General features: G+C 41.1%; 1 protein-coding gene and 1 long non-coding RNA gene across 4 annotated transcripts in view; one reads left to right on the forward strand and one right to left on the reverse strand.

Annotated features, from left to right (window-relative positions):
• The window catches only part of LOC307022373 (chemokine-like protein TAFA-2), a 153,318-nt gene that overhangs the window by 114,434 nt on the left and 10,927 nt on the right, over positions 1 to 27,957 (forward strand). For 2 of the 3 annotated variants that reach the window (XR_013803370.1, XR_013803371.1), the window contains exon 1: positions 26,924 to 27,126. Coding sequence is in view for 1 of the 3 variants with exons in the window: in XM_079655166.1 (XP_079511292.1) it covers positions 21,704 to 21,859 (156 nt within the window). In the remaining 2 variants the exon portion in view is untranslated. Of the gene's footprint in view, positions 1 to 21,703; positions 21,860 to 26,923; positions 27,127 to 27,957 lie in introns of those variants that run through there. The other variant, XM_079655166.1, reaches the window with a different exon arrangement.
• LOC307022375 lies at positions 1,860 to 7,858 on the reverse strand. The gene is made up of 3 exons (XR_013803372.1): positions 7,660 to 7,858; positions 2,971 to 3,733; positions 1,860 to 2,791 (listed from the first exon to the last, which is right to left on the reverse strand). It is a non-coding gene; the product is annotated as an uncharacterized lncRNA (long non-coding RNA).

The following is a 27,957-nucleotide window of genomic DNA, read 5'->3' on the forward strand; positions in this document are numbered from 1 at the left end:
TTGTTTGCCCGTGGGATTAGGATTATCGGTAGTGAGAGCCGTGCTGCATTTTCCTCCGGTCGGATGTGATATAAAAACAAAGCGATTATTTTTGTTGTTGTAAACTCACGTGGATTACATTTAGTGCATTCATTTCAACTCGCGAACATATGATACATTAAATGATCGTGAGGATGATGATTGAAAATTGTTTGTTTGAGCCGGGCTGCATTTCCTGATCTAAAAACATAGCGATGGTTTTGTATTTACACCTACGTGAATTAAACAACATTATTTTGTGAAATAAAAACATGGTGATGTTTAGTAAATGATTACATGTCTCTTATTTAGCACAGAATATGATCCTATCCGTGACATATGGATCTTAACAAATATCCGCTATATCAGATACCAGTAGATCTATCAGCTGTTTATTTCACATGAGTTTCAGGCATCTTTATTGTGGCCTCAACAATCAAGTTCTAAGTAGTGCAATATGAAATAAAAACAACTACACTCTTTTGGCAGTGTTGTGGTGCAGAGAGATGGGAGTCGGAGGCGGGGTATCAAAGGTACAAGCTAGACTTTTATTTAGTATCTGAAAACCATTGTAAACAACTTCATGCCCGGGAAGCGAAGACCGGCGGAAACAGGAAGTCCGGTTCACTAAAATGTCCGTGCTGAACAATACCCCAACCCAGCGCTGTATAGATAGAAGAGTTACGACAACGGAAGTCCAAAAGCGGTTATCGTCACGTGGTTCATGTAGACGAGGATCGTTCCCCGGAAGTTCATGGCGGGCAATGTGAATGCATTGATAACAGGAGATAGAACTACGATTTTTGGTAATTATTAGTGAATAAAGGTTTTGATTTGCAATATTTATCAAACAAATCGATATGTGTATGTATTTACATCAATATGTTTTAAAAAATAAAATAGAATTTGCTAATATTAAGTGATAATATTAGGATTAGTGTGAACAACTAGTTTACATGTTAGGCTAACAGTGCCTTGGTTAAAGAGCCTGTTGCTGTTTATAGCTTTGAATTCTTTAAAACCAATGTTATCTTCTTAAACTTGTATAGTAGTCAGGAGCATCACTTTCTAATGTTTATTGATATATTTAGAGGGAGGGGATCTAAAGGAATGCTTAAAAATTCAGATTAGATTAATTTCTACCAGTTTCTTAAATTCATGGTAGTTTCAGTAATCCCATGGTAATTGAGGACACAAGTTATCGAAATGACTAATGTCATCTTTATGGCTTTCAGAAAGGACAGGAGACCGACAGGTGACTATCAAAGGACTAGCAGCAGCAGCAGCAGCAGCAGCATGATGATGATGATGTTAAATGTGTTGTTTTAGGAACATCCATTGCAAATACATGGAATTCAATAAACATTGAATAGCATATCATGCAGTTTGTCTGTGCCTTTTCCTCCGTGTTGTCCTGGTTTGCTGTGCTGCCTCCTAGTCGCCACCATGGTTTGCTGTGCTGCCTGGGGATGCCCAAATTGCTCAGAGAAAGGAGTACGAATGTACGGCTTCCCCACTGACACAGAGCGGAGGAAAAAATGGCTGGCTCAAGTCAGCAGGAGCAATTTCACGACCAACAGCAAAAAAATATGTGAGGTTATTATATACAAACACTGCATTTGCACTTTTTCACAAAACGAAAACCACACCATTGGGAAAGCTTAATGTTTTGTTTAATACAAAAAAACAGGGAAAGGCTTGAAAAACACAGAGTTGAGACTCAGGGTGCAGGGTGAGGGTCTCAATGCAGGTATTCAGGCTCCATTGAATCCCCCTCTTGTTCTTGTGCTGAAAGAGGGAGTAACAGACAGAAGAAAGGGTTATACACACCTATTGGATGGGAAATTGCCTTGGGGAGATAAGGTGTGGTCTTTGTTCCCAACTGAAGTTATGGAACTTTATTATTTGTGAGTTTAACAAAGTATGACAAATGGTATCAGTAACAGATGTGATATGAATTTCTATAAAGTTGTCTCACATTCTTGGTCATATTTTATATACAGTATGTAATGAGTATAACATGTCCAGTAAGTATAAAGTGTTTCCTAATACTGTGTATTCAACCACTAGGGAATATGTATGTGGGCAGTCAAAACTGAGTTGTTCTGTGTGTGAAGTAACCTCAAGTCACTCCGCAGGCACATTTTGATGCAGACCAGTTTGTCAAGACAAAAAAGGGCAAGACTAGGCTGAGAGCAGAGGCTATACCCACCATCTTCGTGCATTGCCCTGTGGTCAAAAAGAGAAGGGCCCCTGCACCACGATTCACCCCGGGACCTGTATCTACAAAGCCCATAGCTCATGATCACAGCTATAATGTGAAAGGTGACACAGGTATAATAAGTATGAACTCTTAGTAACAAAAGTCATATTTCTTATTTTTAAGTGGTATAATATTTTAAATGTTCGAAAATCTACAGTGCCATGTCTTCTACTTACATTAGTCTCAAAGATTGAGGGAAGAAGGGATGAGGAGACTGAGAGAAAGGAAAGTGAGGGTGAAGAAAGAGAGGACATGGCTAGTGAGGAGAGACAGGGAGGGTGGACACCACCCACTCAGCCATCAGCAGCCAGTCAGCATACGAGGGAACCAGCAGCCAGTCAGCATACGAGGGAACCAGCAGCCAGTCAGCATACGAGGGAACCAGCAGCCAGTCAGGATACGAGGGAACCAGCAGCCAGTCAGCATACGAGGGAACCAGCAGCCAGTCAGCATACGAGGGAACCAGCAGCCAGTCAGCATACGAGGGAACCAGCAGCCAGTCAAACAGATCTATTAAAAAAATTAAAGAGAAAATCAAAGAGCCAAGAAGGAATCACCAAAAAAGCAAAGTCTGCACTAAGAAAAATCAGGAAGGAAAATGCAGCTCTCAAGAAAACAATGAAAATTAGGGACAAGAAATATAAGAAAACGTTTTAAAAAGACCAACTTAAGGCATTAGGCAGACTCACCACAAAGGGGGTGAAATGGAGCAATGAGACAATTAAGAAGGCTTTAAAAATTCGCTTTGCGTGCGGACCAACGGGTTACAAAACTCTGCAGGAATTTCAGATTCCCCTTCCAGGAATAAGGACACTGCAAAGAAGGATGCAATGTGTTAAGTTTGAGCCTGGTGTGTAACAGCTAACACCACTGCCCCTCCACCCGTAACATCACTGCCCCTCCACCTGCCAACATCACTGCCCTACACCTGCCAGCATCACTGCCCTCCACCTGCCAACATCACTGCCCTCCACCTGCCAGCACCCAGCCAGAGGAGCGCAAACAACAAAAAGAAGCAAGGTGTCCCGTCATGTACCTGGACATTTGGGTTGGCAAAATGGAGTAAGAGATGGACTTGAAAAACCTTGGTGGCTCTCTACTCATGTTGTTACAGTTGTCTTGGTTGCAGCTCTCAAGTTTTTTTTGTTGCCATTTCCACATCTTTAGAAAATATGAAATAAATGAAGTGAAATCAACCTCTTCTCTGGAGAACAAACTTTGATTTCTCTGTCTTATGAGTTTGCAGTCTTGCAGTTTTGCTCCTCCACCTGTAACATCACTGCCCCTCCACCTGCCATACAGTAGGTTACTAACAAGATTACTTATATAATACAGTGATAGAATACATGTTTAGTATGCTTACTTATATAAAACAGTAGTATTAAACTTACCTTGTGTTTTCACTCTCACTTAAGTCCCTCTCCCTTTGCCATCAATCCAAAATCAGCTGAGCTGCAACATTATACAGACAGGTAATAATCAACATAATCACAAGGACACAATATGGCTCTGCTAAAAACACTCACTCTTACACGCACCAAAATTATATTGATCTAATATTTAACTCCCTCCACCCCCGCATACAATCCCTTTTAGAAGCCCCTCTTCTCTAATTCAACAACGTTGGACGAAATGACATTAAGAGAACGGAATTTACAATTAAAAGGCTGTTCAACGTGTGTTGCTAACTTGATCCGGAATCCTAGCTTTATCTGTTATCTGTAAACGTTCCCTTAATCTACTAATTTAGGGATAATCCACTGACATCCTTTAATACACATGTTAATTTGAATCAGATGTACTTAGGGTTGCCACCTTTCAGAAATAGAAATAAGGAACACCCCTCACGCCGCGCGGGTGTCCGAAACTCCTGAAATGCATAGAAATATATCTATTTTTTATATGAACCAAAATGCTTTGATTTAAATAATTGACATGATTTCACATACCATAATAGCCTCTGGGCCCTGGGGTCACTTGGTGGTCAGTAAGGAAGGGGTAGTCAAGAAAGCATTTACTGTAGTCATACTTAGTTTAAAGTGCTTTATTAGCAATGAACTTGTAAACTTGTATGTTTAAATACATACTGTGCATAGGCTGAACTAGCCTGAACCTGAGAACAGCACCTAAATTAAATAAGCTACAATAGAATGTGCTTTAAGTGTAACATTTGAACCTGAGCATAGCCATAGTAAATTAAACAAAGCCTGCCTGCATAGGGCACGTTAACTGAAACAGAACAGCACCTAAATTAAATAAGCTACAATAGAATGTGCTTTAAGTGTAACATTTGGGAACAATTAAACTTAAGGCAGAAAACAATGAAATGAAACACACTTGTAAACTTGTTACGGGTGATTAGACTGACCTAGGCTGAACTTGAGCATATGCTAGTCTGTATTATATGCATATAAAGTGCTGTAACAGCTGTAACAAAGCCTGCCTGAGGACTCTTTTACGAATCATCTTAAAATGAAACACTTTTGTGAACCTGTTATGATTATCTGATTGAACAAAATGACAAATGAAAAGATTGATAACATCACTCCCTGAGCCAAGTCTGAACCTGGCCGCATACCCTCTGCTTCATAACTGGGATCCACCAGTGGAGTCAAGATACGCCTAAAGAAAGTGCATAACATAAAACTAATAAACAGATAAAAAATAAAGTGCATAGCTTCCCTCAACTCCTTTATGTCCTTTTTTTTGTTAGAACAGGTTTAAACAGTCCCCTCTCTTCCTCACTTCTTCTTCCAGGAGTACTTCTTGTTACTTCTTGCAGCACTGAGCAGCTCCTTGTCTTTCAGAGCTGTAGTGTGGAACTCTGGACAGGTCTGCTCAAAGTTCAGAGTAATGAGGAGCTCACTCCTGATGAGCTCCACTGAGCACCTGCTCCTGCAGTCACTCCACTTGTTGGTCATTCTGGAGAAGATCCTTTCCACGTATCCAGTGGATGCTCAGGATGTGTCTCATGATGGAGAGCATGTTGGGCACATCCACTTCTTTAAACACAGCCATCCACCTCGCAGCCACACCCTTGGACTTCCATGCATCAGAATATTCTTCTCTGAGCCTCCTCAGGATTGTATTGGCTGTGGTGCACTCATCGTAAAGCTCATTCATCTTCAATTTATTGATGAGGTTGAGTTTGGTAGCCACCTTCTCAATTTGATTAAAGGTCAGGTTGCCATGTTGGAGTAAGAGAGGCTGCAGTGAGAAGAACCAGTTCTCTTCGGAGAAGTCGAACCATTTCTCAACATATGAAATGGCTGTATTGAGGAATGCAGTGAATTCGGCCCTTGCCATGTGTGCGTCATGAGGGAGGAGGCGCTGCAGCTTTTGCCTTGTTAGGTACCCAGAACTGGTCGTCTCGTCTCTGTATGAGCTTTTGCCTGAATTCATCCATGATGGAATACAACTCAACACAGGTGGTTCTATTGCTCTCCAGGCTCTTTACTACTTCCTCAAAGAGGGAGAGTATATTGTTGCAGAAAAGAAGGTAAATCTCCACAATGTCTTCATCTTCCACAGTTGAGTCTCTGTTGAGCTTTAACAAAGCTTGCACTTGCTTGGGACACTCGTCTCCTAGACTGATGAAGTACGACTTCAGTGCAGTCCAGGTCTGCATCAGCCGATGGATGGCTGGATTGAGGGAGAGCCACCTGGTTGTCACATGTCGTAGGATCTCTTGGAATTCAACGTCACAAAACTCACAAAATTCTTTGAGTGACTCTCTTCTTTTTGCTGAAATGGAGAAGTGGCCATAGACCTTCAGCACAACATTCTCCACATCTACAGTAAGCTTGTCAAGGGCGTGCTTCACTGTGTTGTGCACTATGTGGGCATGGCAGTTTCCTCGCAGCAGATCGTTTTGTTTTCTCTTCAGGTTGGTGAAAACAGAGTTGTGAATACCATAATTGACATTTGTGTTGTCAGCACTGAATGCAGTCACTTGATCCATTGACAAGCCACATTTCTCAAGGGATTGTTCCAGGAGAGCTACAATCCCAGCAGCTGACTCATCTGGATTCTCTATGAAGTCCAGCATTTTGTTGGTGACACCAGACTCTGGAGTGAAGTACTGGACAGCAAGGGGAAACATCTTCCTGTTCCCTTTATTGGAAGCATCGGTCTGTATGGAGAATGGGAGGGGTGGAGATGTTAAGATCTTGAGAACATCACCCACTGCCTTCGGGGCCAGGACGTCTTTCACCAGTGCCTCTTGCTTTGTTCTCCCCAAAGTCATCTTCTTCACCATTTTGGAATCAGATAGAGTCTTTTGATTGAGCTTGTGTCCACAGTCAGCACTGTTGTAGCTGAGGTTATGTTTTACTGTGTGGTATACCTGTGTCACCTCAGCTGCAGTAATCTAGAGGGGGGAATGGGATGATGTCAGATTATTACTTTCATATTGTTGTCACTATTTATTTTATTTATCAATCAATCAATCAATCGTATTTATTCACAGTAGGCCTATTTATTCACAGTATTTATTTGCTGTTAATCTATTAGGAATAATTTCAAATGAGCAGCATTAGCATAACAACATAAGAGTTCTGATTCTGAATCAGAGATGTTCTTTATGGTTACATTTCATTCTATATTGATAATATTAAATACACGTTTATTTAATAGACTTTAAAATCATACCGAATCAATCTCAGGAGATGTTTCAGCTATGAAGAACCTTGACACTGGTGCTTGGCTCCTTTGTGTTCTGATATTTCTTGAGTGGAGATCCCCGGCTGCGTGCTGTTTGACATCAGACAGCCCACCGTGCGACACTGAAAATGTTCTGCGACATGCTTTGCAATTTGCCTTGTAGTCATCTTCAGGGACCCTATCAAGCCACTGGTTTGCCTCTTCCCATTCTCGTCTGTATTTCTGTTGTCGGTGTTTCCTCTTTTGAGGACGAGGTGGCGTATCTGAAGACATCTTGTTTTATTGTATTTGTTTTTAAAAATCACGCCGCGACAGAGCGGCGTAATGACGTAACGTAGCGAGCGTAACGACGACAGGCAGCGCAAAGGGGCCGGGCCGGGCTGACAGGCAGACAGACAGGATTTGGCACAGAGGCAGAGCAGAGAGGAGAGTCCGCGGAAGGTCTTGCGCACCTCCCGCCAACATATTTTGCTGTTTTTAATATTTCCTGTCCTTTATTTTGTTCATTATTGTTAGTTCAGTGTTCACGTGTGTCTGTGACAGACGTGCATGGGACAGATTGTGAAAATACGGGACAAACTGCGTTCCGTATTGGTTCAATGCGGAACGCAACATTTAATTCCCAATTACGTAACAAATACGTATTTCAAGGAACGGGTGGCAAGTCTAGATGTACTGATAATATCCGCAATATAAATCTTTAAACTTCTTCTTACCTTTAAAAGTCCGTCACGAACGGTCTATTATGCTGCAACTCTACAGCTCTGCTAGCCTTGGCGCTAACTTCCGGGGAACGATTGAGAGGCTCCACGATCCGCCATTGCTGTAAAAAAGTGGTCCATTGGAGTGAACGGAGATGACGTAACTCTCAGTCTATACGGCGCTGCCCCAACCCATAGATCCGTGGGTGAATAATGTCAATCACCACAGTATACACATTAACAACAACTACACTATGTTGGCAGTGTAACAATTAAACAAGAACTACACTCTTTTGGCAGTAACAATTAGATAAATAATAAACTGCCAGACGGACACTGAAGACAAACAAACTATTTTCAGCAATCAATCTGTTTAGTTGACTCTGGGTGACATGTGGCGATTTAAAAAAAATCGTTTTTTGGCTGTTTAGATGGTGTTGCTCCATCTGGGTCACTGCCGGTGGTTGAGACGGTGGGGTCTTTGGCGACTAGTTTTATAGCCCCATGCACATTACTTAGGTGCTTCAGGAGATTGGCATTGCTGTTATTCGATGTGGAAAATGCTTTCTGTCCTGGACACAGTTTACATTTGACCGTAATATTTTTTGCGTCCTTTATCCCCACAAATTGAAAATAGTGGTTATATCTCCAAGTTGTAAATGCCCTGCTGCTCTCGCTGATACTTGCATCTGCCATAGTGTGTGTGCTGGTGGTGGGCGTTGCCGTGTATGTGTGTGTGTTAGCAAGTATTTGTGTGTCTGTGTATTTTCCCCATAAGGCAAGACCCGCCCAACTCTGTCTCTGATCGGCTTACCCTGAAATTTTACCCCGCATGAACCAATCATCACTCCTCTCTGGTCACTTTAACTTTTCCATGGTAATGTGAGAGGGCATCGCTGTATTCGCCTGTAAATTACATCCGCAGGGAGATTCGGTTCAGTTGGATCACATAATGTAACGCAGTAACGCACCCATTTAAATCACAGTAACTGATACAGTTACTGAATGGGAATAGTTAACTAGTAACGTTATTAGTTACCGCAAAAGGTAGTTGTGTGCGTTAGTTTGTAAACACTGGTAAACACACACCTGATCACCTGAGAGCTGCCGTTTCATTCAGACTGTTTAAAAAAAAACAACGGTCTGATTTTAACAACTCAATGTGTGATTGTTATAGCAGTAATATTAGACACTAATAATACAGTAAACTATTAACACTGTACATATTATTGTTTGCCCGTGGGATTAGAATTATCGGTAGTGAGAGCCGTGCTGCATTTTCCTCCAGTCAGATGTGATATAAAAAGAAACTGATTATTTTTGTTGTTGTAAACTCACGTGGATTAAACTACATGGATTAGTGCATTAATTTCAATTCGCGAACATATGATACATTAAATGATCGTGAGGATGATGATTGAAAATCGTTTGTTTGAGAATTAAACACCATTATTTTGTTAAATAAAAACATGGTGATGTTTTGTAAATGATTACATGTCTCTTATTTAGCACAGAATATGATCCTATCCGTGAGATATGGATCTTAACAAATATCCGCTATATCAGATACCTGTAGATCTATCAGCTGTTTATTTCACATGAGTTCCAGTGTGGCAGCTTTTCACGGCTCCCCCTGGTGGATCCATGATCCATTGCAGCTGGTTACATTAAAATTACATTTATTTATCAAGGGGGCGTATCAAGTCCTGCGGGGGGGTTTTCCTTTTCAGCAGGGGCCCACCCCGTGCAGATCACGGACCCGCACGGGTAGGCGTCTGAAATGAAGCGCTACATCTGTAAGTCTGCTCAATATACATTTTCTCCCATTGTAGAATGCAGTACATTACATATTTGTATGAGCTGTTACTGGTACACAGCTGTGAGGTCCGTGCAGAAAGCAGAGCAGTGTGTAAAATATATCACTCATTATAACAGGCCTACATTACTCTCAGTATTTGTATGCTGTAGTTTAGTAGATATCTACAAACAAAGAGTCGATATTTTTCTAAGACCATTTAGTGTTTCACATAATAAAATACACAATGGCTGTAGCCTGATTATGCTTTAGGAGCTGTAGGTGTGTGTGGTACAGTGTGTAGATATTTGTGTGGAACAGTCAGTGTGTAGGTGTGTGTGTTGTACAGTGCGTAGGTTCGGCGGACAGACGGGTCTCAGTTGGTTTGTTGTCCTATGCTTACTTTTAATTCTTGTAAATACAACTTTTGGCCCGTAATCTCAATTCCCCATTTCAGCGACCAGAGAGAAGGGGGGGGGGGGGGGGGGGATATATCCAGTCTCTGATTGTGTTACGTTATTATGAAAGTGCTCTCATACTTGTCTAATTCTGAAATTGTATATATTTATATAAATATATATATACGTGTGTGTGTGTGTCCCTGCATCTGTAGCCTGTTATTGTCTCATTATACCCCACTGTCAATGAATCAAAGTAAATATATAAGTCATCATGAACACAGTTCTGTCCATCAGACAGAGGGCTGCTGTGCCTCCTGTCATCATTAATGGACGTCTCTTTAAAAAGACCGCTCAGAGGAGAGGAGTTCTCATTTCTCTAACCGCCTGCTGCTTCCCCTCCTCTCTCCTCGGTTCCCCTCCTCGGCCCTCCGCTCGCATCTCCTGTGGGCGGGACTAAGTCTTGAGGATAGGAGTCGAGGGGGGGAGTCGAGGAGGGGAAATTTAAGAATTGAGAAGCCTCTAGTGTCTGAGGTGGATATCTGAAGGACAGCTGAGAGGTGATCATCAGTGATAGTATAGTATTTTCCAGTCACATCTACAGATGTAGCACTCTAGATAGGACTCCACCCAGCAGATTCCAACCAAAAGCCCAGCGGATCCCAGTGGCTGGGATTTTAAAGCCCTCCCACTATTTCCTGAGAGGGCGTTGCCAGATTTCCCCATTTGTTCAATTTCAGGATTTAACCATGAGATGGCGCTTCATTCACAAATACACAAAGACAACTGGGTGTTGTAGAACTTAGTTTGTTTGCAATGTTTGCAGCTCTGTAGTTGTGTTTGCTGAATACTGTAGCATTTAATCACTTATTTGTTATGGTTTTCACAGGCTACTATAATGAAAAAACATCAATATTTTAGATCAAATAAAGTATATCTAATCTTATTATCTTAATTTTAATAAAATAATATATAGTCTTTATATATTAAATCATCATAATAATAATAATAATGTAAATGTTTACACTTATTTCTTTTTTATGCTCATACTTTTACCTTTACAATAGTTTGCTTTAATATGCAGTATATTGTTTGGAATATTGTTGTGATGTTTTTACACAGTAGGCTACAGTAGATGGAAGTAAATCAACTCATACATTATCATTCTGCAGGTCTCCCTTGAAAAAGAGATCTATGATCTCAACGGGGCCAATCTGGATAAATAAAGGTTACAAACAATCACGTATTATATTCAGTTGTATTATTAAGTAATTAACCCCATTATAGCAGATGCCACATTGAATGGATGAACACATTTATGCATCAATAATTACAACGGAGTATTTCTAAATACAAGTTGTAAAAATACTTATATGTATTTAATACTAATAACATAATGATTCATTTTACTTTCAGATGATAATACTTTTCACTTGGCCAATTGACCATTTTGAATGCAGGACATTTGCCTCTAACACGTATTTTTACTAGGGCTGTCAAGTTAACACGTTAATAACGCGTTAATACAGAAAAAAATTAACGCCACTAATTATTTTAACGCGATTAACGCATGTTTATTTTTTGTCCTCGGCCGCCCCGTAGTTTCAGGGAGCATCGAGTTTAAAATACCATCTACAAGCTGATGCTGACAGCCCCGCTCCTGCCGTCTGCTTCCGGCAGACCACACTTCCACGATCACCGGCAGGCACTGACTGGCCATCGGGAGGACCAGGAGGGTGTGTGTATGTGTGGCGCGAGAGAGAGACCTTTCGTGTATTGTTGTTGTTGTTGTTGTTAGCATCTGGTAGTAGCTAGCTGCGCTAATGGATATAAGGAGCTGTTTAAATGAAAACAGAGGAGTGACATTTCGCCGACAACTGCGCCGAGCACTTGATTTTATGCAGGTAGCCAGACAGTGGGACATTGTACGAAAAGTCAGCACGCTCAGCACGGATAGTGCGCGCAACATGATTGCAGTGTCCAGGCAGCTCCCGTTCGAGCATACAGTATGCCTTGAGTTGCACATAGTTCCAACGATCACACACACACACACACACACACACACACACACACACACACACACACACACACACACACACACACACACACACACACACACACACACACACACACACACACACACACACACACACACACACACACACACACACACACACACACACACACACACACACACACACTATTGTATGAGAGAGGTTCCAGATTGAATTGAGGCGAAGCTTGTAATGTTCAGAGGTTGTTGTGTTTAATATTCATGAGAATATTTTTCATTGTTCAAATGATAATAAACATTTACACAAAGCATATTTGTCCACTCATATGTTGATACGAGTATTAAAGACTTGAAAAATATTCCTCTAAGGTACATTTAGAACAGATAAAAAATGTGCGATTAATTTGCGATTAATCGCGATTAACTATGGGCAATCATGCGATTAATCGCGATTAAATATTTTAATCGACTGACAGCCCTAAGGTAAATAATCGGAATACTTCTTCCACCTCTGAGTTTGGACCCCGTCACTGTTTTTAAAACTTTGTTTGATATTCCAGAGACCCTTTCAGACCGACAATGCTGCACTGCATGTGTTGATCAGCTTAAGGGGGGCTGTCAGATTTTTTCATTGCACAACATTTGTGAATAAACTCAATGTGTGATCGTTATGGCAATAATATTACAGACAATTTCACAGCCTCAGCTTGCAATGTTTTAATTGTTTTATACCATTTATCAAGACCTATACCGGCAATGGAGAAGAAGGGGGATGGGAGAGTTGTCACATTCTGATGGCCCATTATTTGAAACAAAGAGAGTCCCCAACATACTACTTGCTTCCACGAGGACGAAAACGGTCATTTGCATTACTGTTTAGTGTCATATAGACCGTTCGGCCACACGAGGACGACCGAATATGACAGTAAACAACTGCGGAAACGATAACGGGTCTCAAGGTGGATAGAACGGCATACGCAATGCTCTGGGCGGTCCAACGGCTCCGTGTGTGCGCCCTATACGATCATTTTCTGATAATGATGACGCAATAGCCCCGCCTTTCCCCACCTCTGCTGCTCACCCCCGCGTCAAAGTAAACTGCACACTGAATTCCGATTATTTATCTTTCTCTCGATATGGACATAAACGCGAGTGAAGTCTAATCTGACAGGACGGAGACACGCAGCTCTGCTCACCTGCAGCTCCTCACGCTGTGATGCAGCGGTGAACGGAGCAAAACACACACTTCAATCAGATCATCGGCCTTAGCTATTTTAATTACCTCTCAAACTACCTAAACTAGTTATAAATATGTTTATTTTTACTGTCGGCCGGGTCACTCATTACTGGATCAGCTGCTGCATGAGACAGACACTGACGCTGTCCGAAGAGAGGGAGGAAAAAGAGAGGCTCCATGTATTATATTATTATATTATATAGATTCGTTATTCATTTGTTTTAAAGCTCAATAAATAACAAAGAAGACCTTCGACTGGCACTTTTATAATTTTGTCCGGAAGATTTAAACTTTAACACACGTTGACTGGCGAAAAACTCTGCCCAGTTCCCCCGACCCCCACCGCGGAGAATAAACAGAAGGGCAACCATGACAACCATGCTTCTTCGCCTTTTTTTGTAGAGGAAGTTACAGCGGCACTTACAGGCTCCTGCATATGTACTGCAGCTTCTCCAGCGGTTGGAGCTAAACGGAGCTGTCTCGTGTGGACAGACACTATCCGGTGAACATTGCGTGTGGACGGAAGCTTTTTTGCGTTTGCGTTAATCCTATGCGTTTAGCCGTATGTGTCCTCGTGTGGCGGGGCCTTAGTTAACAGAGGGGGGAGGGGAGAGTTTTGTTTTGAAGCCTACTTTAGTGAATTACTGAGTTTAGGCAAGTTAATAACTTTTTAATGAAGTTGACTACAGCATATTCATATTTGTTAGTGCTTTCATGTCAATTCAGCGAACATAATAGCCTACTACATTAAATGATCGTAAAGATGATGATTAAATGATGATAAAAAATCGGTAGTGAGAGCCGGGCTGCATTTCCTCCCGTCGGATGTGATAGAAAAACCAACTTATTTTAGTAGTTGTAAACTCACATGGATTAAACCACATTTATTTTGTTAAATAGAAACTAAATACAATTTTTTTTAAATGATTCAATGTATCTTATTCAATGCAGAATATGATTATATCCGTGACATTGGGAAAAAAACGACATGCTACAGTATAGTAATAAAAGATAAATCCCACTTGCTTAATAACAAAGGCTCTGAATTAGCCCTGAGCAGAAAAATGCTAACGCACTTAGCACAGAACTCACGTTAAAATACCCTCATTACTTATCGGATCTGCACAAACAAGAAGTATAAGTATCATCACTGAGTTATCAGAACTCGCGTCAGGGGAAGCAAACACAGACATCACACAACGTAGCTTTATGGAGCAAACACGGCCAATATGTCTTGCCTTTTGCTGTTTCTGATCAAAAGTTGTGTTCAATGGTATTAAAACGATAAAAACGCTGCTGAAGGTTAATCCATAGGTTAATCCAATGTGTCTGAAATGATTACTGATAATCCATATTCATATTTTTGTCAATAACTGAGTTTTCATATTAGCTGCTACCAGAGTGCATGACAGCTTCCGGTTTTGGGCATTCTGGCTACACATCACTCATTCACCAATGGTTAATGTTTAGATGGATTTTAGGGACTTCTATTGGCTCTAACGGTTGAAAAGAGATGTCAATCATCAAAATCGACCGAGGGGGGCCAGAGATATGGCAAATCCACCCAAATCACCCCATAAGTGTTTTTTTTTGTTGCTAAACCTCTCTAAAAAGGTGAAATGTCACTTGTTTTGCATCAATCTTACTTATTATATATTATATAGCTTTAAGTCTTCTACCCCATCATTCAAGGGTGGTTTTAATGTTTAAGACACAATCATTTACATTTCTTTACTATGTTCAATCTGAATTTACTTTAAAATAAAACAATTTTGTACTGATTCTGACTTTCCTTCATCCAACTCACAGGTTTATCATTGCTTTGAGAAAAAGGATTATTAATTTAACCCTTTTAGAAGGGAAGATATGGTCATTTGTTCTGGGAATGTCATTTTCGAGCCTGAGACCTGAAAAACAGGCTCGGGGCTTAACTGGTTAATGTGGACCCTTGGCCGTGAGGCAGCAACAGTCTCTTGAACTTTAATTGACTGAATAACAAGAGAAGTCGATTCCAGATGCACCAAACAATTCAAAACTGCAGTGGTAAAATCAAGGTACTGGTAAATAAACCTAACCAAAAATAAACCTGGGAATTTCCACAGCGTCAGTTCTGGTGTTACTAAAAGCATCAACGAGCAGAATGTGAGCCTTTCACAAGCTGCACATGCCATGCCAATATCATACAACAGCTGGTATACATTTTTTTAAATTAAGAGAGGAGCTGAATAACGTCCAAGAAAGAGATGGGTACTTACAAATTAAGATTGTTCTTTTATCACGTCCTTCATAAAGCCCATGTGTCCACTTACATGAGAGCAATGTATGCTTAGTCACAGGGTCATGTGATTATTGTTCAGTGTGAGGCTGGGCTGTGGATGGAGACCCGGGAGTTGTCAGGTGTTTTGGTTACTTTTCTTAGTGCTATGACACACCGGATGTGAGTTTCTGAAACTCACACACCACAGGGAAATACTCTTCAAACAATCTGATGATGAGTCATCAAAATAGGAAGATGGGACCTGTCCACCTTTACAAAACAATGAGTTGATCTACAGCAAGTCTGTGTGGAGGGGATCCAGGGAATACTGTCCACATGGGATGCTCTCAACTGATGTCTCATTTACTAATTTCTTTATATGTTTTTTATTAAATGACATCCTCTCAGTCACAGCGCAGCAGGTTTAAAGCTGGTGTGCAGGACAGACTGATTCCTGAGTGAAATGCTTTCCTCTGTATCTGCGGGCAGGGGCCGCTGGGTGGGAATGCATGTAGTACTCCAAATCCAGTCAGAAAAACCCCAGCCTCTCAGTGTGAAGCTCTCCTTCAGAGAAAGACCAGCAACATGGGTTACATCTGAAGCAGCTCAGCCTGTTGTCTCTCATATGGTTTCTTGTTTTGTCCATGAGTAAGAATTCAGCTGCTTTTGGGAAACTACCTGCTTTATGTTGTATATATGAGGATGCACATCAGAGGGATAGATAGAGCACACAGGTATCAACATTGAGTGCACACTCAAAACCAAAATTATTCTGTTCTGATTTGCTCTATTTGCCTTTTAAATTCATGAGTCTTATGGTGCGTTTACACCGGACACGATGCAACTTTTTTGCGCGTCGCGATTACATGTAAAGGAAATGACGTGACTTGCGTGTTGGGGAGAGCTTCAAATTTGCGCTACGCTCGCTCCCCGTAGCCAATCAGCGGTGAGGATCTCAGCCTGCCGTCACTGACGTTGAATCAGAAAAACAAAACAGCTGCAGTTAGCTCACAGAGCTAACATCTCCTCATATCTGTTCAGAGACTGGAGAAAAGTTATAAATGTAGAAACCACAGACCAGTGTTGTAGTCAAGTCACGAATTCACGAGTCCAAGTCACTCTCGAGTCACCACTCTTCGAGTCCGAGTCCAAGTCCGAGTCACCCAAGGAGAGTCCGAGTCGAGTCCGAGTCATCATTACCTTTGTTCGAGTCCGAGTCCGAAGTCACCCAAGGAGTGTCCGAGTCGAGTCCGAGTCATCATTACCTGTGTTCGAGTCAGAGTCCAAGTCTGAGTCACCTAAGAAGAGTCCAAGTCAAGTCCGAGTCACAAGTCTTCATGTATTAATCTTCGTGGATATATGTGTTAAAATGTAGCTGCTCCTCTACATTGCTTTTATCATGTCATGTTATACTAATCTGTCTATTGAACTGCTGTGAAGCGAGTTTGGCTACAATTCTTGTAATAGGTGCTATTGTGGTGCCGAGAGATGGGAGTAGGAGGCGGGGTATCGAAGCTACAAGCTAGACTTTTATTTAGCATCGGAACACACATGTAAACAACTTCATGGACGGGAAGCGAAGAACGGCGGAAACAGGAAGTCCGGCTCACTAAAATGTCCGTGCGGAACAATACCCCAACCCATAGATCCGTGGGTGAATAATGTCAATCACCACACTATACAAATATAAAGCTTATTACTAATATTATTATTATTATTATTATTATAGATACATAAACTATATTTAAAATGAGTTACCTTTTAGAGAAGTGATTATATTTGTATGCCAATATTTTCCTATGGTAAAGTTTTCGTTTTGCACTTTTATTTTGATAGTAATAACGGGGCTCTTATTTTAAAGGAACTTTTACCAGTTAAATCGGTTTACTAATAAATATTTAGCCCCAGAAAGCACATGGCTACATAGCATGCAAAAGGACGTCATTCTGCATCTTAAGTAGCCATGTGCTTTCGTGTTATCGGCTGAATCTTTATTTATTGATTAGATCACTCTGATGATAGTGTTCAAGACAGCCTATATGTCTGAACTCGATCCTTAGAGTAATGTATTACGGAGCCTTCTCTTCAATATTGTTTCCACATAACGAGCATTTTGCGCTGCTCTTTTCCAATGTGGAAGCAGAATGTGCAAAAGCATACAGCATGATGCGGGGTGTGTCTCTAGACATCTTCAGACTGGAATAGCGGGGCCCACTACTGAACTCGCCTCTTAGGTGCACACGCCAGGACAGAGGACATCAGAATCCAGAGAAAACTTGCTCGAGTCCAAGTCCGAGTCATCATTACCTGTGTTCGAGTCCGAGTCCAAGTCCGAGTCACCCAAGGAGTGTCCGAGTCGAGTCCGAGTCCAAGTCATCATTATCTGTGTTCGAGTCCGAGTCCAAGTCACCGTGCACGAGAATTCACGAGTCCAAGTTCGAGTCGCGTCAATCAGTGCGCGAGTCCGAGTCGAGTCACGAGTCCCGAAAATCGGCACTCGAGTCCAAGTCCAGGACTCGAGTACTCCATCTCTGCCACAGACTCACTGCTTCATTTTTGTCTCGCATTGTGCCTGTGGATGGAGCAGCTACATGTTAGCCTAGCCTGATCGATCAGATCTCCATTCAGAAAACACGCATTGTAAAAGTGTTTACCTACCATCTGTACATTCTCCAGATCATGAATTCATGGTTTTTACAAACTGATATCAGTAGTTACTTCGGCAATATTTGAAAACATGTATTACAATTAAATCATTGTAAAATATGTTCATTTTATTGTTGGCAGTACCTACCATAGTATCTACATCATGGAGATAAGCCCCGCCTCCTCGCCAGTGTGTCTTGTTTGAATGACGCGAGTAAACACAGCTGACAGCCGCGGTCAAACTCGAGCGATTAGAGCAATGTGAATTGTCGCATTAGTCCTTTTGCGCCTGCTGTTATCTAAATGTGTAAGGGCAGCCATTGGGTCAATGCAATGCAATTGGAGGGAAGGAGCATATGGTGCAAGTATATAACACTCCGACTTAAAGAGGCCCTATTCTGCTTTTTGGGGTATTCCCTGTCCCTTAGTGTGTTATATAAAATAAAATCCCTGTGATCCTTCCAGAGGGAGTTTCTCTCCCATACACTGAACATCAGCAAGAGAGGACTTTTTAAAGTAGAGACACTACATACTGATATACACCTGGGGCCGTATTCACAAAGCATTTTATCTTACCGCTAGGAGTGCTCCTAACTCGCGCTAAAACGTTTTACGTTGGAGTTTTTTCTTAAAAGTTATTCACAAAGCCGCTGAGACCTACTCATACTAAGGATAAATCACTAAGACTGAACTAAGAGTGACGCGCCGTTGCTATGGATTACGTCGATTCTCGTGCATGAGTTTAGAAGCGGTCAGTACGGTGATTGGTTGTTCAGAGCAGGCGGTCTCGGTGAAACTCATCCGCAACATCCCACAAACGAGCCCACTAAATCACCGAAAAACAAGGAAAGAGCCTAGGCTAGAAATGTATTCCTATCAAATAGTTATGGACAGTGCAGTTAGCAGAATAAACGCATGATGACAAGTTTGTGCAGACCACGATAATGATGTTGTATATGCATGTTAAAGAGAGAGAGCAAACAATAAAAATACATAAATTGCATTAAATCAAGGAGGCAATTAAAAGCATCCTGCAAACTATTATCCAATGAGCATATTTCCAGCTCTTAAACACTTTCAATAACAGCCCATACCGCCGTTCAAGTCCCCCTATCATGATGAATGAAAACAATCTGCGTGTTGATGGAATGTACTTTCTTTCTATTGACGAACACGTCCTCATCTTTTGATGGCGCAATTATTTTTATGTGCGTCCCGTCAATAGCACCGACCACACCGGGCATACCTGCAATTGCCATGAAGTTGGCTTTGATCCTGTGTAGTTGTTGATTGTCCAAAGGAAACCGGATAAACTGTTGGATGATATGTGGTCTAGAGAGCGCGCTGATGGTTTGGTTTATGGCACGGCTGACTGATGGTTGCGATATTCCTAAATCGTCGGCATTGCAAAGTGGCATTTTCCCTGTTGCTAAATATCGTAGTGTTGCCAAACATTTTATTTCCGGACTAATAGGGTTATTCCTGTTAGTCGGGGATGTTATTGCATCCCGCACTAATTCCACAACAAGTTTGATACCCTCACGATTTAGCCTATATCTCTTGATCAATTCACAGTCTTCCATTGTCTCCAAAACATTTCGTCTCGCAGCCATTTTCAGATTCTTTGTGAATAGGTCTTACTGAGTTAGGAGTCCTCTCGAGGACTTTTAAGCTCTCCTAAACTTAGGTGCTACTTTTAGCCCTAAAATACTTTGTGAATTGCTCTTAGTGAATACAATTAGGAGTCCTAAATTTAAGACTGACACGCCCATTATGTTTAGGAGTTTCTCCTAAATTCGCCAATTAGGAGCTACTTTTAGCCCTAAGATCCTTTGTGAATACGGCCCCTGAAAATCAGCAGGAGAGGACTCTTTAAAGTAGAGACACTGCATACTGATATACACCTGAACATCAGCAGGAGAGGACTCTTTAAAGTAGAGACACTACATACTGATATACACCAGAACATCAGCAGGAGAGGACTCTTTAAAGTAGAGACACTACATACTGATAAACACCTGAACATCAGCAGGAGAGGACTCTTTAAAGTAGAGACACTATACTGATACGAACCTGAAAATGAGCAGAATAGGGCCCCTTTAATTTATTGAAAGTGCCGTGTTGCCTCCGTTCTTAATTGAAAAGGTTGCAGTAGGTGATTCTAAGGGATATAGTGAAGCTCACCAGTTGCAGAACATCTTTGCGTGTTTTTTTCAGCCTCAGCAGAGCGGCTGACTGTTGTCTCAGTATTGATGTTTCAGCAGCTGGAAAGCACTGCTGTCCACCGATGTAACACGCTGAAGTGAGAACATAATTAACTGGTTTAGCGGAGCGGCGGTTCGCAAAAGTACACAGTCTGGACCAGTTTCACGCAATCATTTCACATTTACTGTTTGCTGCAGCAGTGAGTCTCTCAGCAGAAGGACACCTCAAGAAAATGTCACATGCAATTCAAAGTGAAAGGAGTAGCTCAGGCTCTAAATAATTCAGACAATGGAGCGTGATCTGGAAATTGGCTCCAAATACTGCAGCGCTGCACTTTCCCCTTCACATACCTGGATATTTTAAAGGCTGTTGTGGAAAACTAGAACAGTATCAGTTCCAATTATTACCATATCATACGTCATACTTTATTATTTATTCAAAGGTATCTTTGCATTCATCAAATGTGAGCAAAACTGAGCAGGGTGAAAATACAGTTCTTAATGATGTGGGTAAAGCCATATCCATTCTTGGATTTGGACTTAAACTTTTAGAGAGGACATTTCTGAGGGGCTCCCAAAAGACACTACTCCCCCTTTGAAAACTGTTTTATTATGTCTTCTGTGAGAAAGTGTGTCCATTAAAAAAAACAGCCGTGATGAACTGATGTCATCAGTCATAGTATAGATGGGACACACAGGCGTATGAATGCATTTAGCATTCTCCCTCAAAAATAAAATAAACATTGTTTTTTCATGGAGTTTGGGCCATTTTGCTTCCATAACATGTTCTTTTAAATATTGTACAGAAAATAGCTACATTTGTATATTTTTGTATGTATATTCTCTTAAAGGTAAGCATTAAATAATGCATGATTTGCCTATTGAAACATAATTATTTAAAAAACTAGACTGAAAGTAATCAACTTGAGGAGTTTCACTGTGTTATCCAATATTAGTTTGACCCTGTTCACCTGTAGTCAAATCTCAACTTCAGTAGCAATAATGTCAAACATGCAAAATTGTATTTCTATCTATATTCTAACGTTTGTTTACTGAGAGGTTTCTCCATATATCCTTCATAGCCTAATTATGGAACATGTTATTCCTAAAAGATAACTTATATATGTTTTCTCATTTATGGAGTGTTCATAGACATATCCAATATTCCTTCTAGAATACTCCTTCGAGAGAAACATTTTACTCTCACATTTTAACAAACTGTTCTGTTCAGAAATATATTCAAATTAAGATAATGCCAAATTGTCCTCATTTGAAACACCTTTCAGAAGACACAGAAGGCTGAGTGCTGTGATAAAGAGTTCATTTTAAAAGTGAAGTGTGGTGTGTCTCCCTGGTCATCTGTGCATTATTGAGACAGAGGAGCGGAGGCAGGGCGGACAATGGAGACCCCAGTGAGAGGCTTCTGGGACTCAGTCCAGAACCACCAGTGTGTAAATGAAGACAATAACCAATGAATGCTCCCTGACTTCTCCTCTGTGTTCCTCCAGCAGCGCACCAGGTCCGGACCGGCACCTGCGAGGTGGTGGCGCTGCACCGCTGCTGTAACAAGAACAAGATCGAGGAGCGCTCCCAAACTGTGAAGTGCTCCTGCTTCCCCGGGCAGGTGGCCGGGACCACCCGAGCAGCCCCCTCCTGTGTCGACGGTACGCTGCAGAGCAATGCATCATGGGCCGTGATCAGGTTCTAACCAGTCATCAGGGTACACTTCTGTCAGGGTTTAGAGCAGAGCAGGGTGGACCCTAATGCAGACTGACTAAGGTTCAACCGAAAATACCTTTAATCAGTAGAGCAGGACAAGGCAAGGCCAAACTAAAGTAACAAAACCCTCCATAGGATAATCCAGAACAATTCCTCTAACAACTTACAAGCAACTGACAACAGCTAACAGAGAACCAGAACTCAAACACATGCAGGACTAATCACAAGGACAAGACACAGCTGGGGAGGGGGGGACAACACAAGGTGAACAGAATCAGTAATCCACATGAGGGAAACACAGAGACAGGAAGTAACAACAGACATAACACGGGGGGGGGGGGGAATAGACAGACTGGACACCTTTACTGGGATCATCCATAGGTGTTTTAGCAATAAGTAGATTATCATTACAGTGTATTAAAGGAAATGCACATGCCTTCAGTCATGAAGCAGAATGTTCTCTACACACATTTCAGTTATTATCTCCTGGGCAGAGCATGTGTGTGTCCCAGACAAAAGGTCATGCTCCAGGACACTGTCGTCAAATTTCATGGGATTTTTTCATAAACAATAGTCACCAAGCAAATGATATGATATGAATCACATTTCATAATTCAAGCCCAGCGTTAAGGTGAGCAATTATCCCAAACAATTATTCAACTTGCAGTCCAGATTTCTAATGTTCTTTGCTTGAATTGGATCAAAGCAGTCAACCATGTTAAGCTGATACACAAAATGGATTTCGGCTCTTATAAACAATAGTACAACAAACCAGACAAATTATAACATTTTGAGATGATCAAGGTCTGTTAGAACTTCGGCTAGGGCGGGGCCATCTTCAGTATTCTGATACAGTCAATCACAGGGGATGTTGGTTCAACCACAAAGTGAGGGGCCACAGGACAGGCAAAGAGCGAGGAAGGCCACCAATGTATTGCTCCTAGATGTACAAAATAGCTTCAGAGGTTTTAATCCAAGTGGAACAGTCCAATTTGTATACACTGCCAGCCCAACCACATGACAAACTCCAGTACTGAAAAGTGTCAAAGCAGAAGTTCCTATGCTTAAATTATTTCTTGTAGCTCCTCTGTCCAATTGTATACACATCTATGAAGAAACGACCATACTTCTCAACCTTAATGGTCTTCTTTAATATGGATCAGAATCAGAAATCCTTTATTTGTCCCACAGAGGCGAAAGGTCTATTTTGTAAATGACTGTCCAATTTAGAGTAAAATAGGTGATACAGCTGTGCATGCTCTCGGGCAGTGGTTCCCAACCTGGGGGCGTGCCAAAGATCACAGGGGTTTATTTTTTTAATTTTACATACAATTGTGACGCAATACATGATTGTCGCTAAAAGCCTTGTCTCTACATTAGAATAAAATATAAAAAAATTATTGATTAATTGGTTTTAAAAAGATTGAAGTTAGTAGTTATTAAAGGCATAAAAAGACAGAAATGTATAATTCTTTCTTTAATAGAAATGTTTCTTCTGCCCGTAAAGTGTCCAAACCAGGCTTTTCTGGATAAGCACATTTTTAAAACATAGTCATTGTCCATGCCGGTTTCAGTTGGATTATTTGTCAGTTGCTCCGATCAGATCGGTCTCCTCCATTTTGTAGATTATTTACAACTTTTGAATCCACATAAACACATCGGCAAAATCAGGCTTACTTTGAGCATGTGTTTTAAACAGTTTAATCCCTTTGTGAATTGTTTCCACTTGCCCCGTCCTTTAATTTCTTCATACAGCGGGAGTCTAAATGAATGAATCCTGAGTCCAATAACCATCAAAGTCGCTCCAATAGTGCTCCTTAATTACGCTTTCATCCTCCTTTAACAAAGTACTTCACATTCATCCAGTTTGTGACAGTAGTTGTAGCATTTTTGAGACTTTGAAACTTGAATTACCGCTGTTGCTTTTGAAGATACAAATGTACACACTTTTTCAGATTTGATAAATGTTTTTCCAATTTTCTTTTTAATACAATCGGCAACCAACAGTGCCGAAACATGCACGTTTGTATGTGCACACCGTGAAATATGAGCGAAGAGAAGAAATGAGGATAGCTGGGGAAATGACATCAGTCTCAAGTACTGTATGTGTTTCGGGGGGGGGATGTCTCCCACATAATGACAATAATTCTTTAGTACGTTTTTTCAAAGTCAAGCTTGTAGTTTATCAGTCTTCTCTTTAAGGTTCCTCATATATAACTTTGAAGACTGTAGGTAGATAGTATGAGCTGCTGCAATAATGTCATAGTAATAACAGCAGTATTGGGGTGGTCTATCTTTTTTATTCTGTGAAATGGTTAGGGGTCTTAATTTGACATTTCATCATGTTACAACATTTTATTGATTCTTTGGACAACAAAACAACATTTTCTGATATGATAAGTCTGCAATGATTTTTATTCAATTAAATGCAGATGCAGATTAAATGCACAGTCAGTTACATTCAAATCAACTCGCAAAGAGCAACTCAAATATGATTGGGACAATCTGATTACGTGGGTTTTTCCATATATTAAAACAATAAATAAGAAAATAAAAACAACTAAAAGAAATATACCCCCTGCAGTTCATTATAAATTGCCACATTTGTTTAATATCTGTTTGAATGTTTAGGAAGGTGGTGGAAATGGTGGACACGTAAATGGGGAATTTGAAAATAAAGGTGTTTCTTAAGTGTATCTTTAATTTTTGGTAGCAGCAGTGCTTCCATTTGATTCAGATCAGATCAGATCAGAATACCTTTATTAGTCCCACGGACGGGAAATGTGCGTAGTTACAGCAGGACAAAGAGCCACAGACAACTTAATTTTACATATGTTAAATATGTGACATGCATTAAAAAAAAGTACTAAGTTATGATATAATAAAAAATATAATAAAAAAATTAAAAGTTACATCATTTAAAAAAATACACATCCTGTAACAGTTCTTAGGATTTAGCAGCCAGGTATATATTACACAGTTATTAACGGCATTTATATATTGCACATATTGCCCATATAGCACATATCGCCCATAGGTGGTTGGTTACACAAGTTACACAATTTACAAAATACAAAATACACACCTTGTAACAGTTCTTAGGATTTAGCCAGGTATAAATTACACAGTTATTAATGTGTTATGGTGTGTGTGTGTGTGTGTGTGTGTGTGTGTGTGTGTGTGTGTGTGTGTGTGTGTGTGTGTGTGTGTGTGTGTGTGTGTGTGTGTGTGTGTGTGTGTGTGGGGGGGGGGGTCAACTAGGCCCTAGGGGCTGTGCTGGTTGTATAGTCTGACCGCTGCAGGAAGGAAGGACCTGCGGTATCTCTCCGTGAGACAGTGGGGGTGCAGCATCCTGTCGCTGAAGGTGCTGCACAGTGAGGGCAGGGTGTCCTGGAGGAGGTGGGACACATTGTCCAGCAGGGAGGACAGCTTGGCTGCCATTCTCCTGTCTCCCACCACCTCCACAGTGTCCAGAGGACTCCCCAGAACAGAGCTGGCCTTCCATTGGTCATTATTATCCTGTCTAATCCAATTAAATTAGACCGGCGTAATGTTGTTATATCAGAATGAACGCTCCCAGTGAATAGTGTCTGCTGCAGGGCCTCACCATCCTATAATCACCTGTGAACGGTATGTAGCGCCCGCTGCCTGTTAATGGCCCCCAGAGATTCTGAGCATGCTAATGAGGGAGCCCGGACTCTGCTCAAGTTCCTGCTTCTCTTTCGTCTGAGAAGCCTGATTTCAGGTTAAACTCCGGACCCAATCGTGTTTGACCTATTCCTTGACATTTTAGTATTGACATTTTCTGCAAATTAGCGCTGTGAGCCACTGGCCTCGGTTTAAAGCTCCATGGATGATCTCAGAAGCAAATGTTCAGCACTTAACCTTTTAATTATTCTTTCTTCTACAACCAGGGATTACCTATAGCCGCGCGCTGTGTGAGACAAAGTCCTCTTAAAGGAAGACAAATGGACCTCCAGACAGCTGAACTTCAATGGATTTCAATGTGTAATTTAGGAAGGTACAGCAGAAGATAATACTTTTTGACTTAAACACATTTAGTTGTTTATGGTGACTTTGGAAAAAGCGATAAAAGTAAAGAAATCTTTAAAAGATTATTGTATGACTAAACTACAGATCAACTTCAAATGTCCATCTACGTGTTTGTAGTTGAAGTAGTTTACAGGTAGTGGATGGATTTGTGATGTTGTATCTGACAAATAAACAATATGAAGAGTAGGATATTATTTATTTACAAGTGTGCAAGGAATGGCATATTGAATTAAATATAAATGTAGATTTAACAGTGTGAAGAAAAGAAGAAAAGAAAAGATCCTGAAGATTATAAAATACCAATTTCCTTATATGTGTGTGGTATGTCCCTGCACTTACTTAGTAGGCCTGGTTGGCTTTTTTTTAAGACTGTAAATGTATATTGTATAGAGAGAAAAAAATCCATCCAAATCCATAGTTAACAAAATGTGTTTAGTTTGAACAACAATGTCAGTAATAACGTAATATGCCACAGTAATTCTGGTCTGTCACTAATAACTGCCCCCTGGCTGCCTGACTTACCCAACGGTCATGTGACCGACCATGGCGGAAACTATGAAGAGATTCTGATTCGATTAACTAATAAAGATGCACATAAATTGAAAGACGTGTGTGGGAGTGTGAGACTGACCGTTGAGCGGCCCGACCAAGCAAGGAGGCAGAGGCAGAACGTCCAAAAATATAACCCGACGTGGGCATTTATTAAAATAATGTGCACAAAGTTCACAGCCTCAATCCTGCTGTTCTCCGTGAACACATCCTGCAGCCACAAAGATCTCACACACACCTACCAGCCTCTCCCACAGACAGGGAAAACAGAGCCTAAATACCTATACACTAATTAGCAAAACAAGACACAGGTGGGGGGGAGCAATTAGACACAGGTGAGGGGGGAGGAGACAACACAGGGCACCAGGTGCACACAATCAGCAAAAACATACATGGGGAACAGGGAAGTTGTCGTCAATATACCCCACACAGTACAATGATTATAGCCACATGTCCACGTGAGCTCTAGTAACGGCGTCTCGTCGTTACAGGGAGAGAAACTCCCTCTGGAGGGAACACAGGGATGTGATCCTTTGCAGACCATTTACAAGCACCTACAACACCTATAGAACATACTACAGGAGGGGGAACACCCCAAAAAGCATAACAGGCAAGAGAACTCTCTATCTTCTGTACTATTTTTCAGTGCACTGATGTGATACTAATTCTTGCAAATGATTGCAATTAAACAATGCTAGCTTTAATATAAGATGCAAACACACTACTGATCGTAAACAAACATAGCTCAAGGTTCAACGCAAACCGTTGTTTCTAACAGCGACAATAAAGAAAATGAAATCAACAGATCTATTTTCTGCTCCCAGATGTTGTCAGTTTGAGCGGCCCTCGTGTTTTTACAGCATCATTAACTGTTAAATGAAACGTATCCCATGCACTTAATGTATGTTTGCTTATCAATACTCCCATACAATGTTATGAGAAACCTTTGTGGCTTTTAAATAGCTGTTGTTATAAAACCACCACCTGCTTGCAGTTGACCTGATGCTCACTGCTGCTATAACCTCATGTCATAAAGTATCCATTCTGAGCCGATCACTGTGTGAGGCTCAGGTGCTCTGTGGATTATGATAGCAGTCCTCTTCATTAGCAGAGAACACTAATGCTGCTAGAGTGGCATGTGCAGTGTAGATAATGACCTCTGTAATGTGGCAAATTGAAATAGTGTCTGGTACAATGGAGTAGCAGAAGCCTAATGCACTCGTTATGGAGGCAGCTTCCCCTCGGCTCGTTCTTTTTCACCCGGTGAACACGTAGATATGTTTGACAAGGATCTCACTGAAGTGTTCGAATACTCAAAATAGATTTACCAAGTGTTGCCAGTCACAAAGCAAACCTTACATCATTTACCTGACAGCTGTCAGAATGTGACGTGTAGAGAAACAGCTATTTGAGGGTTGCTTTATCTCAGGCTGCTGACGCA

The sequence above is a fragment of the Notothenia rossii genome (genome assembly GCF_949606895.1).
Source record: "Notothenia rossii genome assembly, chromosome: 10".
Lineage (NCBI taxonomy): Eukaryota > Metazoa > Chordata > Actinopteri > Perciformes > Nototheniidae > Notothenia > Notothenia rossii.